This window comes from Triturus cristatus, chromosome 2_2 (genome assembly GCF_964204655.1).
Source record: "Triturus cristatus chromosome 2_2, aTriCri1.1, whole genome shotgun sequence".
NCBI classification, from domain to species: domain Eukaryota; kingdom Metazoa; phylum Chordata; class Amphibia; order Caudata; family Salamandridae; genus Triturus; species Triturus cristatus.
In genome coordinates, this window is record NC_140582.1 from 522,711,992 (window position 1) to 522,731,928 (window position 19,937).

The 19,937-nt window shown below is 46.3% G+C and overlaps 1 protein-coding gene across 6 annotated transcripts in view; it reads right to left on the bottom strand.

Annotated features, from left to right (window-relative positions):
• The window catches only part of IQCM (IQ motif containing M), a 1,338,699-nt gene that overhangs the window by 662,447 nt on the left and 656,315 nt on the right, over positions 1-19,937 (bottom strand). For all 6 annotated transcript variants that reach the window (XM_085641647.1, XM_085641643.1, XM_085641646.1 and 3 more), the window contains one exon: positions 11,061-11,131. In XM_085641647.1, coding sequence (XP_085497773.1) covers positions 11,061-11,131 — 71 coding nt within the window. The remainder of the gene's footprint in view (positions 1-11,060; positions 11,132-19,937) is intronic.

A 19,937-nucleotide genomic window follows, 5' to 3' on the forward strand; every position in this document is an offset into this window, starting at 1 on the left:
CTTGACACTATCTCCAAATCTCACCTTCTTGACTCATGGAGACTGTCCCACCCTGACTCTTTGGACTATTCTTTCTTTTCACCTCCTCATGCCTCTTTCTCTCGGATTGACTACATCTTCCTTTCTCAGTCTCTTTCTCAAAATCTTCTTTCCTCATCTATAGAGCCGATAGTTATCTCAGACCATGCTCCCATTGTCACTGTTCTTGATCTTCTTCCTCCTCATCCCAAATCCTCCCGCTGGCGCTTCAATAATTCTCTCCTCCTGGATCCCCTCTTTTCTTCTTCTTTTCTTTCCTTTGCTACGGAATTTTTCCTACTCAATTCTGATCCTTCTTTGCCCCCTCATGTTATCTGGGACTCTTTTAAGGCTACCGCTCGCGGTTTAGTGATTGACTTTGTCTCAAAGAAAAAGAAGTCTTATCTTAAGAAACAGAAAGACCTTCTCTCCCATATTAAATCCCTGGAGCATAAATTCTACACCTCTTCTACTACAACGGTTTTACCAGACCTTATACGCGCCAAACTCGATTTTAACAAAATCTCCACTGACAACGCTTCCTCATCACTACTCCGCAGCAGCGCCCGCTACTACGGAGGTCGCAACAAGTCAGGTAAACTTTTGGCCAACTACCTTAAGTCTCGCAGGGAGCGTAATCTGATTGATTCAATATATTCCACTGATAATCTTCTCTTGCATAAGGAGCAGGATATACTCGCCCAATTTCAACAGTTCTATCAATCTCTTTATACTCCTGAATCCCCCCCTTCGGCTGCTCTTATTCAATCCTACTTGGACAAAATTCCTGCCCCCTCCACTTCTCATCTTAACTTCCCTGATCTTGAACTTGACCTTTCTATTACCGAACTAGATAGCGCCTTAACATCTCTAACCAAGGGTAAATCTCCGGGCCCAGACGGTTTCTCTGTGGAGTTTTATCTACATTTTTCAGATCTTTTGCTTCCTAAACTTCTCTCCCTTTTCCAATCCTTCTTTACCTCCGGTACAGCTGCTGGTACCTTTCACAAGGCTACGATTTGCCTAATACCCAAAGAGGGTCGTGACCCGCAATTTTGTAAAAATTATCGCCCAATATCCCTTGTCAATGTAGACTATAAATTATTTGCTAAACTTCTTGCCCGGCGCTTAGATCCTTTCCTCCCACACCTTATAGGTAAGGAACAATGTGGATTCGTAAAGGGCAGACTCACCTCAGATAATTCCCGCCTTTTTCTCAATGTTCTCAATAAGGTACCTTCTCTCAACTTTTCTCTAGCTGCCATATCGGTTGATGCTGAGAAGGCTTTTGATAGAGTAGATTGGTCCTTTCTTTTTGCCTCCCTTCGTTGGCACGGTTTTGGTCCTAATTTTATTTCTCTTGTTTCTTTACTTTACTCCTCCCCTAAAGCGTCTGTTCTAGTTAATGGCCAGCTATCCCCTTATTTTCCCTTGCAACGTGGCGTCCGTCAGGGCTGTCCTTTGTCCCCTTTACTTTTTGTCTTAGCTTTAGAGCCATTTCTTACGTCTATTAGAAACAACGTTTCTATTTCTGGCTTCCCTTATGATAAGACTCATTTGAAACTCTCTGCGTATGCAGATGACATTCTTTTGTTTATTTCTGATCCTGACCAATCCATTCCGGCCTTACTACTTGAGTTTAACTCCTTTTCCCAAGTTTCTGGTTACAAGATTAACTCTGATAAAACTGAGATCCTTCCTCTTACTAAATTTTGTCTCCCTCATCAGTTTTCGACCACTGGTTTTGCATGGAACTCCTCTAAAATTAAGTACCTTGGAATTTTGTTCTCTAACTCCATCTCTTCATCTATTCGGTTGAACATGTCTGCTGTACTATCCCGTATGGATAAGTTGTTCTCTTCTTGGAATCCTCTCTTTCTCTCATGGTGGGGTCGGCTGGACTCGATCAAAATGATGATATCTCCCATTCTTATATACATCTTTTCCATGCTCCCCATTCATATCCCTGATATTTATTTCAAACGCATTGATTCCTGTCTCTCTAAGTTTCTTTGGAATAATAAAAAATCGAGAGTTGCGCTAGCTGCTCTTCGTAAACCGAAGTCCAATGGCGGAGTCAACTTTCTGGATTTCCGTCTTTATCATAAATCTTTTTCTCTTCGTCAAGCTTCTAATTGGCTTGTTCTTGCACCTTCCCCTCTTGCTCCTCTTTGGCTCTCTATTGAACGCTCACTCCTCTCCCCTTTCTCCCTATCTGAAATTGTACATTTCACTGCTAAGAATTTAACCACTCCTCTACCCCTGTTCAAGCACACTTCTTCTCTTTTACATGCTCTGGTCCGTCCTGACCCGGTCTCTCGTGAATCCTTTTTGGCCTCCCCTATCTGGTACAATTCGCTTATTCTCCTCAATAATCATCCTATTTGTTGGACTGTGTGGAGATCAAAGGGTCTGATATGGGTTAACCAACTTTTCGATGGCTTTCTCCCATGTTCCTTTCCTCAATTCCGACTTCTGTTTCACTGTCCCCAGTCTTTTTTCCACCGATTCACTGTCCTCATGGCCATCATACTTGATGTCTACTATTCTCTTCCCTTATCATCCTCTTCTGTTTCCCATTCCCCGCTTCTTCATATCCTGTCTACTCTCCCTAAAGCCTCTCTTATTTATAAATTTTTCTCCTCCCCTAATCCGACCCGCCCGAAATCTAAATTGGAACTTGCTTGGGAGCTTGATTTGGGCTGTGACTGGTCTATAGCTGTTTGGGACAAAGTTTGGGCCAGGTCCTTAAAAATCTCCCGTTCCGCCTCACTAACTCAATCTATGTTCTTTCTATACCATAGACTTTATCTCTCTCCCGTTTCTATTTCTCGTTTTTCTCCTGATAAGGACTCTACCTGTTGGACCTGCTCTGTCCCTAATGCTGATCTTTTTCATTTACTTTTTCTATGCCCTTCTGTTCTCGCACTCTGGGATCAGGTGTGGTCTCATATCTCTCGTCTCTTTTCTATCTCTATCCCATACTCTATCCCTCTCCTTTTTTTAGGTAGTATCTCTGACACTCTTGATATTCCTTCTCGCTCCTCTGGTCTATTAGATCTTATGTTGGCTTTGGCTTTCCAACACATTTCTTTTAACTGGAAGGATCTCTCTAAGCTCTCTATACAATGTTTGTGGAATTCTCTCTGTCACTATCACAGGCTTGATGTTCGTTTCGCTGCTGCTTCCACTCCTACCCTCAATAGAGATTTATTCTGGTTGCCTCTCACAGCATATCTTGACCGCATGGCTCTGAAATCGAAATCTATCTCTCCTTTATCCTCTGAGAATTTCAAACCCCCATGAGTGACTTTTGCTCTGTCCCTCTTCTTCCTTTCTTCTTCTCTACTCCTCTTAGATCTTTTGCATTTGCATTTTTCTTTCCTGCCTTTCAACTATTCCCTACCCTTGGCTTATTTGCTCTTTCTATTCTACCTACTTTCTCTCTGATCTCATCATCTATTCTTCTCCTAACGCCTCATATTTACCTTTCTCTTTCTCCTTTCCCTTCCTTCCTTTCTCCTCCCTTTTTCTCCTCTTCCCCCCTTTTCCACCTGGTTGCCATTAAAATTTTACAAAATGCTTTTTAAATTTTTCCTCAGGTTTCTTATGTTTAACGCATGATGACCCTCTATTATTTTTCTCTTTTTGATTCTGTATGACAATGTTCTATATATGACCTGTATTTTGTTGTTCACTATGCTTTTTCTTCAATAAAGCATTTCAAACATAAAAAAAAAACAGGGAAAATGCACAGGGTGCTGACAGCACCACTACTGCACTGTATTACCCTAGAGCTATCTTTATGCACATATTTATTTAGGAGCCAGTGATATTATCCTGCAGCATGCCAGAAGAGGGCACTTTGCAATACTATAATCACTGAAAGCCAAATTTTCTGAGATTGCACAAAGCAAGTACAAGACCAAAGGAAATCATTTTAATCTTTGGAACCGAAGTAAAGAGCACTCCATGTGAAGTATATGCGGAAGTATATATCAAAATTCTGTTATTTAGGGGTGCAAATCCCATTTCTTTATTGACCCCCACAGTGTCTGGAAAAGGCCTGAATTTGTGATAATGATGTCCCTCAGGAAAGAACACCAGAACCCTGCTTGAATACAGATACTTCACAAGGAAGAAAGGGCACTCCAGAAACGTCGGCCATGCAGAGGTGGCACATCCTAAGACGGGCAACATAGAGAATTTATTTCAAGATGTTGGAACCTTGGCTCATAGATCAGTCCATGTGCAGAGCAGCCCACAAATGACACATCAATATCACCACAAAAAAACACCAAACATTCACAACAGACTACAGCTTGCAACCGAATGCTGCCTGGGGGTCACACAAGTAGGCTGTAAGTTTGCAAAAGAAGGTGGTGGGAAATTATTGCCAATTGAAAAACTGACTGTAATGAGAGTTACAAGCTGATGAATAAGAGTGAAAAGATCTGCAATATATAATAGACAGCTAAAATGTACTAGTTCTAGCCAAACTTTAAGGGAATACATCGAGGCACCTATGCAGGAAAGAGGCTAAAGGAAAAGAAGAGAAGCGCAACTCTCAAATTTAGCAATTGAGTGTTGGGTGGTTTGCGGGGGGATACCCAGAATTTGATGACTGTGGGTTCTAGTTCGAGAGTAACTACCTGTATTCGTGAGTAGAAGAATAAAGTTATGTTAAAGTATGTCGCAGTGCAGGACCTGGGGAAAGACAGAAACGTGAACTGTCAGGCAAGTCTAGAGGGGAAAACATCAGTTACATCGCGGTCTTCACACCGCAATACCTTTACAATGCGTGCATTACAAGCAAGTCATTACAATGACTTGCACTGGATGGCGCTCTAAGCTAAGGAATAGTATGATTTACTATTCCAACACCTTCCCTACTGTAAAGTAGGCTGGAGTTGGAATAGTAAATCATACTATTCCTAAATCCAGTGCCCTCCAGAGCAAGTCGTTGTAATGACTTGTGTTGTAATGCCTGCGTTGTAATGATATCGCGGTGTGAAGACCGCGATGTAACATCGTATATTCGTCTAGAGGAGCTCAGAGGGTCTTGAAGAAATTCCCGCAAACAAAACTAGCTACATTGAGGAATGATATGAACAAACAAAGCATAACATACCAGAGATAAGATGGGGGATTGAAGACATTCATTACAAGGAATGTAATGTGAGAGATTTTTACAGTGTGCTGGCTCACGCCAGGAGCAGTATCTCGGCACAAAGAACAAAGAGGTCTTTCTAGGGTACAAACAGATGGTACTAGTTTGTCTGGAAACAACCAAGTTTCCATCATTTTCCTGAACTTCACTAGATTGGACATTAGGCATATATAGTTTGGCAGCGTGTTACGGTGGCAGGCCGCTAGACAAGTACATGATCTAGCTCCTATTCTTTCTCAAAAGATATATCGGGTTAGGCACAAGCAAAAGAAAGTGACCTGAGGGCCTTGGTTGGCTTGTAGAAATGAATGGTACAGTAGAAGCACCCTGGACCCTTGATATAAAGCACCCTATGGACGTGAGACAAACATTTGAAAATAGTTTGCTTACACATTGGCAACCAATGAAAGGTTTTCAAGCTTGTGATGGGTGCAGATCTAGAAGGAAGGAAACAAATCAGCCTAGACGTGTCAATAATTAATCATCCATGCCAGCATAAAGGGCCAGTCGACTCTTATTAGAGCCTGGATGATCACTTTCCTACAATGCAGAGATATCCATGTAAATATTTTCTGAGGCTAATACAGGATACCATACTTGGAGCTGAGATTTGTATTTTCATACTAAGAAGACTGTTTTAGGCCTGACGATTATCCGAAGGTATATAGGGTAGATTATTATCTGAAGCGGCATGGTGCTGTATTCACCATGCTGCAGGAGGCACACATCGGAGAGCAATAAAAATCGACATAAAAATAGCAAGGGCAACTATATGCAACAAATGTTTCCACTTATGCGAGAGAGTATTGACATGTTTGGCCCCGGGATTCCATTTCCAATTAAAGAAACTAATGCAGATGTAGAGGTATATGATGAATGGCAACAGTCAATCACTATGCAAAGGCATTGATGGCATTGGTTTCCCAGCCATAGATAGACCTAATGAATGTAGGATCAAAACGACCTCTCTCTGTGAGTAACACTGATGTGAAAATGTTAAGTAAGAGCCAGGCAAAGAGACAGATGAGGGTGGTAGAAGAACTGGAGCATGGAAATCAATGTGGGTTTGTGCCTTGCATATGCAAACCTTAAGTGAAATTACACATGCTATGCATACTTTATCACTGGCAGAAACATAGAATGCACTACAAATACTGGACATAGAAAAAGCATGTTATGCTATGCAATTGAATATATATGGATGGTGCTCGAGCACATGGGATATGGCACGGATATTTTAAATGGGTCATACTTCTGTACTAGACACCAGACACCAGAGTCATAACTTTCCATTTGATGACTAATAGCTTGGCTGTGGAGCAAGGGAGAAGGCAAGAATGTCCCTCTAACTTTTATTATTTACATTAGCAGTAGAACCGCTGCGATGCCATCTAAGGGAGAACCCTGAGAATGGGGATTCACAGTGGCAAGCACGACCACACTTAGTATATATGTATGGGTACAACACCCTCATCTATTTGAGGGGCCCTTAGAGTTCAGTGCCAATACTGCCGGGGGATCTAAATCAGTATGGTGAAGCATCAGCCGTGCCCTCTAACTGAGACAAATCCAGGTGGTTTCCATTATTTTGACTAAGATCTCTAAGCAGAATTGACTACCCAGAGGTTGGTGTAGAATTGAAAGTGGTGAGATTCCTTTATTTGAGTAGCCATGTAACACACAACAGTCTAGTGCAGCATGTGCTTCATGTGAGCAGGGAGTTTAAGATGAGCTATTTCTGTCTACAAAACTCTGCCGCTTTGAATGATAAGGAGAGTCTCTATGGCAAAGATGGTATTTCTACCACACCTTTTATATGTCTTGCTGGACTCAAACTCATCTATGCCATAACAGCAGTTCACTGAGTTAGACCAACTTCTGGTCTTATTGGCTTGGACAGGCAAATGGAGTACATGGAACTTATAACACTGAAACCACCCTGGGAGAGTAGAGGCCTGGGCTTCTCACATATTGAGCTTAAATATTATGGCATGCCAGTTGCAGGATTTAAGTGTCTAGATGGTTAGATTGTATTGCATTGTCAGAGAACGTTTATATTGGGCTTACTACCCCTATGTGGGGCACTGTCTCCCCGACTCATAGGCAGCTGCTATTTAACGGCAGTGGGGGAGCAGATAATGTGGGGGAAGGAGGGAGGGAATGAAAACAAAATTAAACATTTACTTATCTGTGTGCCACCGCCGCCGCCTCTCGTTCCTCTTCATCTGCTTTCGGGACTCCAGGGTAGGAAGCAGGAACAGGAAGCACCCAGGCTCCCCTAAGCCAATCACAACGCTGCAATGCAGTGTTGTGATTGGTCTGAGCACCATGGTTCGGCGCTCAGACGGTAAAAGAAAGCCTGGGCATGTTCTCCACCCAGGCTGTAATGCAGCCTGGGTGGAGAACATGCAAAGTGCGTATGACGGTTTGGTCAGCCCAAGACTCGGGCAGCTAAACCATCATGCGCACTTAAGAGAGTGCGAACTACTACTCCATGAGAGTACAGTCCCGTCGCGCCCCTACCCAGCTGAGTAACAATGGAAAAATAAAATGATAATAACAATTAGTTAATATCATTTTATTTTTACCATTTTGACCTGCTAAGTGGGGTGACGCTCCTCCGCCTTAGTGGAGGAGCCGCCCCTTTGTCCCTGGGTCAATCGGAGAAGGAGTTGGAGATCTGGGCTGGACAGTGAAGAATGCATTGCAGCTATTACAGTCTATGGGCATCCCGTCCCATCCTTTGTACCCTGACCTCTCATACAAGGCCAGATTAGCACTGGTGACGCCCAATGCAACAATCTTTTTTGGCGCCCACCCCACCCATATAAACTCCTCAGATTCCCTCACTACCACCCGGCAAAAGTGCCCCTCATCTCTCCATTGACCCTCTCTCAAATACATTTTGTTTTAAAGCGAAGGTAAAGGCTGGGTTTACTACTCCACTCAGCAATCCACATAAACTACAGTCCTGTTCTTTGCAGCACGTATATTAACCCTCTGCACTAATTTATGGAGAGTCAAAACTGCCACTAAAGACAACTCCAATCTCTCTCTCTAGCATGAACATTAATCACAAGAGTTAGCATGACATTTGTATTGCGGTTTGAAAGCTGGACACACAAGCAACTCTGAAACAAGTGCATTCACATTGTACCTTATTGCTAAACACAGCACCCCTCCCCCCTGAGGTCAGTGCCCCCCCTCCATGCCAGCGCCCAGTGTGGCCTCACCTGTCACACCTCCCTGAAGCCGGCCTTGCTCTTGTATCCTATACTGCCGTCATTCATGATGCGTTGTCTTCGTTCGATGTACTGGGTCTGGGCGTAACTGGTTACAGAACTCCAGGGGCAGAGTGCTCTGGCACACATCACTCCACAGTGTAAGCCCACATAATACACGTAGCACTAGGCAAGGTCTCGTGTTATAACCATTGTGAAAAGGCCATGGGGAGCTGTAGGACACTGGATGGCTGCAAGGGAAGAGGTGTGGCGCAGCGGCCAGGGCGTCTGACTCCGGAGCCCGGGAGCTCATGGTTCGATCCCCGGTGCCAGGGGCAGAATAGCCCAGCACCATGCGACTCTGGGCAATAGCTCGCTTAATTTTCCCGACGGCCCCCAGCGCCTTGACACCTTCGGGTAATTGTTTGCGCTTTACAAATACTGGACATTTACATTTACTGAACAAGATAGGTGGCTAAATGAAGGGCAGGGCAAACCAGTGTTTGGCTCTCTGTGTATTCATATTCATGTGAGAGCATTTATGTGTCTATCTTTTTCTTTGGATGCTGCACGTATATGTGTGAGTATGTGTGTGAGAGAGAGAAAGAAGGAGAGAGAGATACATTAAAAAAGAGAAAGTGAGTGAATTTGAATGCGAGGACATATGAAGGTCAATGATTCACAGGCCTATAAGCAGTGGATATGCCAGCCGTTCAGCGGCCATTTGTGGCATACGGTGGCATACCCAAACATACAGCATCCCTCAAAGCATATTGTGACGTAACCTTGGCACTTGGTGGACATCCCTTTCATAAGATGGCCCTCCCTGCCATCTCATAGTAATTTAAGGCATTTGATGATTATTCATGACACATGGTGGCTATGCCTGAAATCTGAAGGCCTTTTTGGGACAGTGTGGCCATCTCAGACAGGAGATGCACTCACTGAAATGTGGTAGCTACAACAGGCCTGCACTGCAGCAGGAATTTTCACGTTGCTGAGCAAACTACACACCACCCTCTTAGTTTTGGAGGATGAGAATGCCAACGTTTTAATTTTCCTCTTACTCCAAGTCCCTGGATGGGACAACTGAAACCACAGAAAAGAAATGAAGGAGCTGCTAAGTGTTTTTTTTATTTCTTTTTTTTCTGCCTGAAAGGCAAGAGCAGCCTATAGTGATGGGGGTGGGGGGGTCAATTCCACGATGCTGGACACAAACTGAAGGGAATCTGAGGAGCAGAGTCAAAAACTACTCCAACAGTCAGCTGAAGTTTGGAATATTGGTATCTCTTCACGAAGAGTTTGAAAGGTGTGAAAGAGCACCTCTGGAAGAAGACTGGGCCAGGATCTTTGCAGTCTGGCCACTCTGGAAACAAAATGATCATGTGTCTAAGAGGAAGCGTGGAGGCACACCAACATATGAAGTGTATTTATAGAACTGAATGCATGTTTGTGCCCGTATAGATGGTTTACTCTTGATGATCTCACTGTCCTGTTTGGTTTTCTTAATTGATATGTTCTCTTTCTCTCTTTCTGCTTGTCTGCCTTGTATTGTAGATAATATATATTCATTTTTAGGCACAAGCATGGCTTTGCCATTACTGTTGTTACTGATATCTATTTCCTTTTGTGATTAGATGCATGTGTATTTTGCTGCTCAATGACGTAATAACATCTTAGTACCAAACATGCATGCATCTATTCTATTGGAGAATTTGCCAGTCTGTAATTTTTCTTCTCACATATGCCTTTCTCTTTTCACCTGGTAGCAGTTGTGTTGAAACAATTAAGAAGAGGAGTGTTGGACAAGTAAATATTCACATGACAAACTTTATAAATGCATAATTGCAGATGAGATGTCAAAGAAAAACCTGAACATAGAAGCAAACCCACAACCTTAGAACTACGAGTTAAAGTTATACATCTCCCCTATAAAAACAAGAATCATTCACATTTTCTAGCGGTGGCTCCTCCGCTATGGCGGAGGAGCGTCGCCCCACTGCCTTTTAGCACTGTAAAAAAGGAAAAACAAAATGATAATAACACAAGGTTATTAGCATTTGATTTATCTGTGCTGAGGCAGTTTTGCTGGGCTGGGCTGGGCTGGGCAGCGCTGGGAGGAAGAATGGTGGCACTCCCTTAGTGCTCATGACTGTTTGGCTAGCCGTCTTGGGCCGGCCAAACAGTCATGTGCATTTTGCATGTTCTCCACCCAGGCTGCATTACAGCCTGGGTGGAGAACATGCCCAGGCTTCCACTCCCTGTCTGAGTGCCGAGCCACGGCGCTCAGACCAATCACAGTGCTGCATTACAGCAGTATGATTGGCATAGGGGAGCTTGGGTGCTTCCTGCTCGCACAGAAGCCAGGAACAGGACAGAGAAGACGGAGGAGAGGCAGCGGTCATCTAGCAGGTAAGTGATCTTTTTTATTTGCCCCCACCCCACCCCACTACTGCTTCCCGGGAGAAGATGCTACTCGTATTTCAATATGCTCTAACTTTCACATTTTCACACCTAACTCAGTAGCGACCTAAAAAGACATTGTTTGTAAAGTTTAATATCGATGTAGAAATGTAGGATGCAGCAGTATTTTATAAAAAACACACAATAGATTCTGGCCACATTAGAAAATTTGATAGTAAATAAATTACCTCAAATCTTCTGGGTTTTTAAGGTCAGCCAAAGATTTCTTAGTATCATGATCATCAACAGTACTTTTTATCTAAAAAAAAATAAGGATAAGATAAAAAAGAAAAAAAATACATTAATGGTAAAATAATGTTTTATTAGTTGTTTTACATTGTTTTTTCTGCATCGTCTCTTGTTTTTTAACAGTTTTTTTGTAGTGTTTGCACCCTTTGCATATACCTGTCTCTGGACTATTGCCATCTGGGTGGTTGAAATATGTCAATTCGTATAAATGTTTACTTAAATCTGCAGAAGAGTGACCAAAAAGCACAAAAATAAGACTTTTGTGAATCAATTGAGGACGTACTCTGCAACGATCTAAACCACAACATTATTGTAGCAGGCGACTTTAATCTAAATAATTTGGGCAAATTGTCAAGTGCCTCTTTTCTCAGGCCCACAGTTGAATCACATAAGATAGCACAAAGGGTTGCAGATATCTTCTTATATACTCTTTATTATTTGCAAAGTTGTGTAGATCTTATATTACAAACTCTAACATGCACTTTACTTATGGTGGACTATCAATTCTGGATTGTATACTTGTTTCTCATCTCCTACGCTTTTTGCACATCTTTTAAAATTTTGCAACATAAGGAAAGTGATTACGTGCCTCTTGCTACATCATTTGGCCTTGAACGTAATAGCACCGAAAATTTAAATGTGGTAGGAAACATAAATGACTTAAACACTTTAAAGAGGATAAAATGGAGTAGAATATCCAAGGGGAAAAAACAAAAAGTGTAAACCTTACCAACTGAAAACTATTTTACAAAGTAGATTAGCCAAGAATAATTGACTTTCTCAGTAATAGTTTCAAAAGTAAAAATAATGACAACTGAGTAAAACGTTGGAGAGTTATATGCCTCAAGACCATACCCTGGTGCACAGGTCACCTAAAGAGCTGCAAATCAGATCTTTAGCAAGCTCAGAAAGTATACATATTGGAGAAAGAAAATCAACCCGAAGTGGCCTTCACCCTTAGAAACTCACAGAGAAGATTTCAAACAACCTTATGGGAAGAAAACATTTAATATTGTGTGGATAAATGGCTGTTGCCAGGTTCATACTAGGTGAGTTGGAAGAATGGGCCAAAGAAGAAAGAAAACCCTTTAAATCAGACTAGCTTTAGACAAAAGATTTCTACCATTGATATTTTAGACCTCAGCTATTTGGTATCTAACACTACACTGGCTTTTCCATCCCCCGTGTTTGCCTGTTTGCAGTTTGTTTGATGGCATTTGACAGAATTAATCAACGCATCTTATGGGCCAAAATAACTAAATTGTGCACCCCTCTATGCTTGGAGAAAGACATTTTCGCTCTTTACTCCAAGACCTGGGTGAGGGTGAGGGTCGGAAACGGCCATAAAATGCCAGAGCATGTAGATACAAATAGAGGCCTTAAACAGAGGTCTATATTGGCTCCCCTACTATTTGCCCTCTGTACAGCCGTCGTTGGAGAGGCTTTGTAGAGAGCCAGGTCTCATCCTCCAAGAATTGGCCTGAAAAAAGGTCCAGATACCACAACATGCTGATGATTTTCTAATACTAGATCAAACAGATGTGGCCTCGCAGTGGGAATTGGAAACACTGAACAAATACAATAAATGTAATAAACTGGTGGTAAACATTTCCAAAACAAAGGTCAGTCTTTGGAAAATATAAGAATCAAACAAAGAAAACCTGGGTCCTTGGCCATTTTAAGTTGACGTACACACAAACATACAACTATTTAGGAGTTTGGCTATCAGACACCAGTAAGCCATGAACCAATTTAAGCCATATTGAGAAAAAAGAAAGCACTTTAATTTCAGCAACCTGCAGGGTGTTAGTACGCAAATTTTGCTCTTTCATTTGTAGGGGTGCATTATAACCATGGATAGTCCACACCTGCATGTAATCCTTTATTGTATTATCTTAGGCCATTAGAACGTGAACTGTAATAAAGTGAAAGGTGACATATTAGAGATATTTTCAATATAAACGTGAAGAAATTAACGTTGCAACTACATGTGTTTATCTGAAAACATTAATGTGCCGAATTCGTACAAGTCATTGACAAGTATTCACACAGCTGATGTGCTTATGCAACGTGTTCATTTAGATGTGCTCAGTAATAATGTTCACTTTATGTGTAATTTCGTGAGGCTTTGTGTCATTTTTTTTATGCTGGCTGATATCTGAAGGCCTGAATTATATTTTCACCTGGAAGCTCTAACATTAGATTTATTAGAGAATTTCATGTGCATGTTGGATTTGTTCTTTCTCACATTTCTTTCACAGGTGGAGAATTCATCCCTGTTAGCTAGAATGTCTTTGTTTTAGAAGTTAGGCTTAGGGAGAAGAAGAAGATATATTGAACATTGATACGGATAATAAAGAACTATTGTGGGGGGCGGAGCATGCCTGATACCAAGATGGCAGCTAACTGAGGCAGCTCCGTCAGCTGCCACCAATATCCGTCAGAATCCTGGTGCAAATCCTGCACTGAACTTCCCGCAGCACGATGTAAGTCGCGGTGACAGTCACAGGCAGCAAACAAACCCGAAGTTTCCAAGATCTGGGTGAAACTTAGAGTGAGATTGCCGTGGCTTGGCAGAGGCCCACAGAGAAGCACACGCAGGCCCAGTAACAACACACAAACAATAAGGCGATCGCTAGAGACCGGCCTTGCATGTAAGCGCACCATAGGCCCCGGAGAGTGGTGAGCGACTACAGAGGACTGTCCTGGTGCGAAGAATTAGGTGACGCTCAGAGTCAGACCGGTGAGAGCAGGGGCAGAGGCCTGCACAAAAGTACGAGTGACTACTGCGGAATCGGGCAGGAGCAGCAAGTGGGCGCAGTCATTCAGGGAACTATGTCAACTTCGAATGGAGGAGAGTGACCTCTGTGCATCGTTCACAGTAAGCAGCTGGGTAGCGAGCATATAAAAGAGCACAGGGTGTATCAAAAGGAACCTAGGCCACAGAGTGGGATTGTGGGAATGGCTCGAGCGGCCTACGGAAGCCCGGTATAAGGTTGTGCTGAATAGCCCACAGACTTGACACACGCTCCTCGAAAAATAGGTGGAAATCAAGGTGTGGTTCTCCCATTCATGCTGGAGGGGGTATAGATGACAAAGAGCTCCGTAGCAGTGAGCAAACACTATGTGGCTGGAGCGACAGTGCACTGTGGACAACCACACAGGCCTGCGGCGAGGACTAATCAGCACGTTACCAGATGGGGAGGGCCGAGTAAGGCCAAGAGCGATTCAAGGGAGATCAGCCTAGCATCAGTAAAGGAACCCAGAGACCCCACTCATACCCCACCTGCAGAAAATGCAGAACAGTAATTGCAGCCGCGGTGGGGCGGGAGACATAGCCCAATATCAGAGCACATAGACCAGGCAACCCAATGCTTTGAGCTGAGGCCGGACCGCCATGGCTCATAAGTAAGAACTGCAGTGGAGGGGCCCCACAGGCAGCAGGGCGGTAATAAGTTCTGCGCAGCCAAAAGCGCCACCGCAAATCAATAAAGTGCTCAGAACTGCAGAATAGACCCCTCTGCCTACCCCAAAATAAGGCAGTCAACCAGCACAGACTGTCTGGTACCTGCACTCTCCAGTTGATTGCACAGTAAAAGCAGCTTACTACTGGACTAATTCACTCTGCCCGTCATAGGCAAAAGTGTGCTGCAGGCAGGGAATGAGAACGACTCCCTGAGGGGTGCCAGAGTCCGGGCTCTCCAGCAAGCACACTGTTCCCTCCACTCTTACAGCAAGGAATTTTTTCAACAACGTAGGCACCCGGAACCACACTGACAGTGTCAGGAGACTTGTCTGCCATATCCCAAAAACACAACATGGGCAAAGCAGGCAAAACTCTGTCAAAGGTACAATTTGAGCTGCGTAAAACTCCCAGGTCATGAGAGGCTACCCCCACAGAGCCTGAGGCAACACCTGATGAACACGAAGCAGCAACCGACAATTATCTAAAACAAATTGTGCGCACCATGTAACAGAGTCTATCTAAAATAGACAGTAAAATTGATGCCCTATCGTTCCGAATGAACAGGATGTCTGAGCGCCTCGACAAGCACAGTGATAGGCCTGATATGGTGGAGCAAAGAGTCTTGGACATGGAGGACAAGGTGAGCACAGAAGCAGAGGCACGTAACACAATGGGCAAACTCTTGCAAACACTTCAATCAAAGGCTGAGACCACGAATCGCGATCAAGACTAAACAACATCCGCATCTTGAGTATTGCGGAATTGTCAAATATTGAAAACGTGGAACAGTACATTGAAAACATATTGATTGAACTCTTGGGTAGAGACACTTTGTCTGAGATTTTCATCGTGGAACATGCCCATCGCACCCTGGCACCCAAACCAGTCCCTGGGGCACCTCAGAGACTGATAATAGCAAGGCTGTGAAATAACAGGGATCGCGATGCAGCCCTGAAGAAGGCAAGAGAAGTGGGAAAATTAAGATTGGAAGGCTCAGACATATCGCTATTGCCGGACTTTACGATGCAAGTTCAGAAAGCAAGGCAACTGTTCATTCCCGCCAAAAAAGACAGAGAACTAAACCTTGACTACAATATGCAATACCCAGCTAAGTTAAGGGTAAAACTGGATGGGGAGGTGCACTTTTCACAGACCCAAAGGCAGTAATGTAGTTCCTCAAACACAAGGATATAACAACCACGCACCGTGGCTCCCCGAGCAGTCCTCGCCTAGGAGAAAGAGGGACACAAGACACTGAGGTCGGATGAAGCAAATGTGGAAACCATAGGAGAGGAAAAACAATTTTCTTTCCCCTTTCTTTTTTCTTCCCAAATGCCAAGTCCCTCTCTATCCGTGGGGGGCTATATGGCACCGGTGGAGAGATGGCCCTACCAGATCTGGGATTGAAGTTCACGGGACTAACACTGATAAGTATCGCAAATCCTGTTTGTGCGCATATTGTATGTTGAAATACTATTAGTAAAGCTCTATTAAGAGATGTAGACCAATAAGATATGTATAGAGGTATTCACTTGCAGTGATAAATTTGTAACAAGATAGCTGCTAGAATCTGGAGAGTGTAACTGACGATTGAAGGCACCACTTTTGACTGAAAGGTGGCACTACAGGCCAAAGAGAGTAGGTAGCATCTGCCCCCAAGTGTTCCACACTACTCTGAATGTTTTGAATTGGGATGTTGCTAGGGAAGGGGGGGAGGGAACCATAGAGGCTATGGAAGTTGGGGTTACACTTAGGTGCCGATCACGATCCTGCAAAAACCGGGTACGAACCGTCGGACGGAGCACAATCTCCGCCCGACGCGTACCCGGTCGTCAATTTTCACAAACAAGGAATTACGATTCGCACGGGTACACCATTACCGTACGAATCGTAAAAAAGCCCGACCGAACAAAAAAACACCTACCAATGCGATCCGGGAAAGCGCCGACCTGACGTCGGGACGCTCGCAGCCAGCCATTCACGACACAGGAATCACGATTCGCACCGACGTCACCCCGCACGGTGAATATTTTGCGGCAGCCAAAAACTGCCGGGAAATCAGGACGACGCGAACAAGGACCACCAGTACGCGACGGACAGACGACGACGCGAACAAGGAGGACCAGTACGTGACGGACACACAGGACGACGCCACCAAGGAGGACCCGTACGCGACAGGACGACGCGATCAAGGAGGACCCGTACGCGACAGGACGACGCGAGCAAGGAGTACCAGTACGCGACGGACAGACATGGACCCGAACCTACGAGTCATCCCTGCCCTCATAGCAGTCCACCTCCTCTACAGGTTACGACGCAGACGCCGCAGAAGGTCAGAATAACTAAGGGAGGGGGGAAAGTGGGGTGGGGTGGGGGTGGCACGACCAGGGCAGGCCACAAAACAACCACATAAGTCACACACCACACATGGCCTGGACATACCTGACTCCCATGCCCTGGTCACCACGAGGGGGTGGGGGCGTGTCCTGATAAGCCAGCGACCGCCACAACGGAAGTCCGTCACCACGCGAACCGGCAACACAACCAGACAGGTACGTCCCGTACCCACGCCTGAAGAGCGTGGGTACGAGTCGGACCACGCCCACACACGTCACCCCAACAATGGCGGGACGGATCGCACCCACGTGGCAAAGGCTTGGGTACGGGCCGCACAAACATCACATAGCGTGGGGACGGACATGTACGGACCCTACCCCCACCCCGTATGCAAGGAGCGTACCCCCCAGCCCAACAGTGCAAGTACGACCCGTACCCCCACCCGCGTATGCATGGAGCGTACCCCCCATGCCAACAGTGCAAGTACGACGCGAACCCTCACCCGCGTATGCAAGGAGCGTACCCCCCATGCCAACAGTGTTAGTACGACCCGTACCCCCACCCGCGGACGTACGGACCGTACCCCCACCCCAACAGTGTAAGTTCGACCCGTACCCTCACCCGCGTATGCATGGAGCGTACCCCCCATGCCAACAGTGTAAGTACGACTCGAACCCCCACCCGCGGACTCACGGACCGTACCCCCACCCCAACAGTGTAAGTTCGACCCGTACCCCCACCCGCGTATGCAAGGAGCGTACCCCCCATGCCAACAGTGTAAGTACGACCCGTACCCCCACCCGCGTATGCAAGGAGCGTACCCCCCATGCCAACAGTGTAAGTACGACCCGTACCCCCACCCGCGAATGCAAGGAGCGTACCCCCCAGCCCAACAGTGTAAGTACGACCCGTACCCCCACCCGCGTATGCAAGGAGCGTACCCCCCATGCCAACAGTGTAAGTACGACCCGTACCCCCACCCGCGTATGCAAGGAGCGTACCCCCATGCCAACAGTGTAAGTACGACCCGTACCCCCACCCGCGAATGCAAGGAGCGTACCCCCCAGCCCAACAGTGTAAGTACGACCCGTACCCCCACCCGCGCATGCAAGGAGCGTACCCCCCATGCCAACAGTGTAAGTACGACCCGTACCCCCACCCGCGAATGCAAGGAGCGTACCCCCCAGCCCAACAGTGTAAGTACGACCCGTACCCCCACCCGCGTATGCAAGGAGCGTACCCCCCATGCCAACAGTGTAAGTACGACCCGTACCCCCACCCGCGTATGCAAGGAGCGTACCCCCCATGCCAACAGTGTAAGTTCGACCCGTACCCTCACCCGCGTATGCATGGAGCGTACCCCCACCACACCAGTGTAAGTAGACTCGTACCCTCACCTCGAATGCATTGAGCGTACCCCCACCGTGTATGTGCCAAGCGTACATATCCTGAAATCGGAGGTGTGTGTGCAGAGTCCACCCAGCAGTGCCCTGAGACAGGAGGGGTGGGTGTGGAGTCCTCCCAGCAGTGCCCTGAGACAGGAGGGGTGGGGGCCTATCACTCCCAGCAGTGCCCTGAGACAGGAGGGGTGGGTGTGGAGTCCTCCCAGCTGTGCCCTGAGACAGGAGGGGTGTAACACATGTGTGTGAGGCCAGAATTATCCACATGCATACTGGCTACAAGGGAACATGTCCCCATGAACTCATGTCAACACACTCCACACACAAGTACAGTGATCATCAAGGATGCCACGATTGTTGCAGGTGGAGACATGGCCCTGCATGCATGGCCAAAGTAGAAGGGCTCCATCACACACAGCTCATGTAGACACAGCTCTGCGCTAAACATTGGGAACACCCTGCAGGGAAGAAAGCTGGGTACACAGAGGAAGGAATACACCCTGGGACAAGTGCACCATGCAGTAACTGCTTACATGAACAAAGAAAGTTAGCCAACACCTTGTGATGGCACACAGATCCCAGGGTCCCACCAATGAGCAGTACACTACTACATATCCCACACACCCAAACCCTTACACACCACCCAAAACCATGTAGCAGCCCCACCAACACCAATACCAGCATAGCAGTAGTGTGATAATGAAAACAAAATTAAGCTTTATTCAGCATGAGCACAATGTCCGTGGATCGCAGGCAGTTCAATCTTCACAAAGCCCATAGGGCAGTCAATGATTCTCAGCTGGATGGGGGACACAGTGGGATGCGTGTTCCCTACCTTGCCTGCACAGTCAAATGGCATCGTCTTCCACACTGGTGAGGGCATCAGGGGGGGGGGAAGCAACAGGCACCACAGGGACATCAGGGCAAAGGGGCGGCGTTGTGGGTGCAGGGATGGAGGACTCCACCACAGGGGGTGGGTCAGTGCCAAAGGCGGAGGCCAGGATGGCACTACACACCTTTGCAAGGTCCTCCAGGGAGTCCCCTGCACCCGAAGGGACCTCAGGCCCCAAGGAGGGGGGGGGTCAGAGGGATGGGTCGCAGCGCCACCGGGGGAGGGTGGAGACAGGGGGGAGACTCAACCACCCTGACCGGGGACCTCCTTGACCGCTTGCGTGGTGGTGTAACTGTGGGGCTCAGGGACAGAGCGGCCATGAAGGAGTCCTTGGGGGAGATGTGGCCAGGAGAGCTGAGGGGAGGGGATTTGGAGGGAGTGGACTGGGTGGAATGCGGACTCCCACTATGGCTGTGTGTCACACATTTGCCCCCCGACCCAGTGGGTGTGCCTACCTCACCCTGTGTGTGCGTGTCAGGAGGAGTGCGGTGGACCTTCCCTGCTGGTGTGGTGCCCGTGTCCGTTGATGTGGGTGCATGCCGACGTCTGGGTGTACGTGGGACAGGCATGGGAGTGGGAAGTGTGGATGGGGCAGGGGTAGGTGGGGGGAGGTCGCGCTGCAGGAGACCCACTGCTGCAGTCAGTGTGGAGTCGATGGACCTCAGCAAGTTGCGTTGGTCAGCCTGCGATGAATGAATGCCCTCCAAGAAAGCCTCGATGT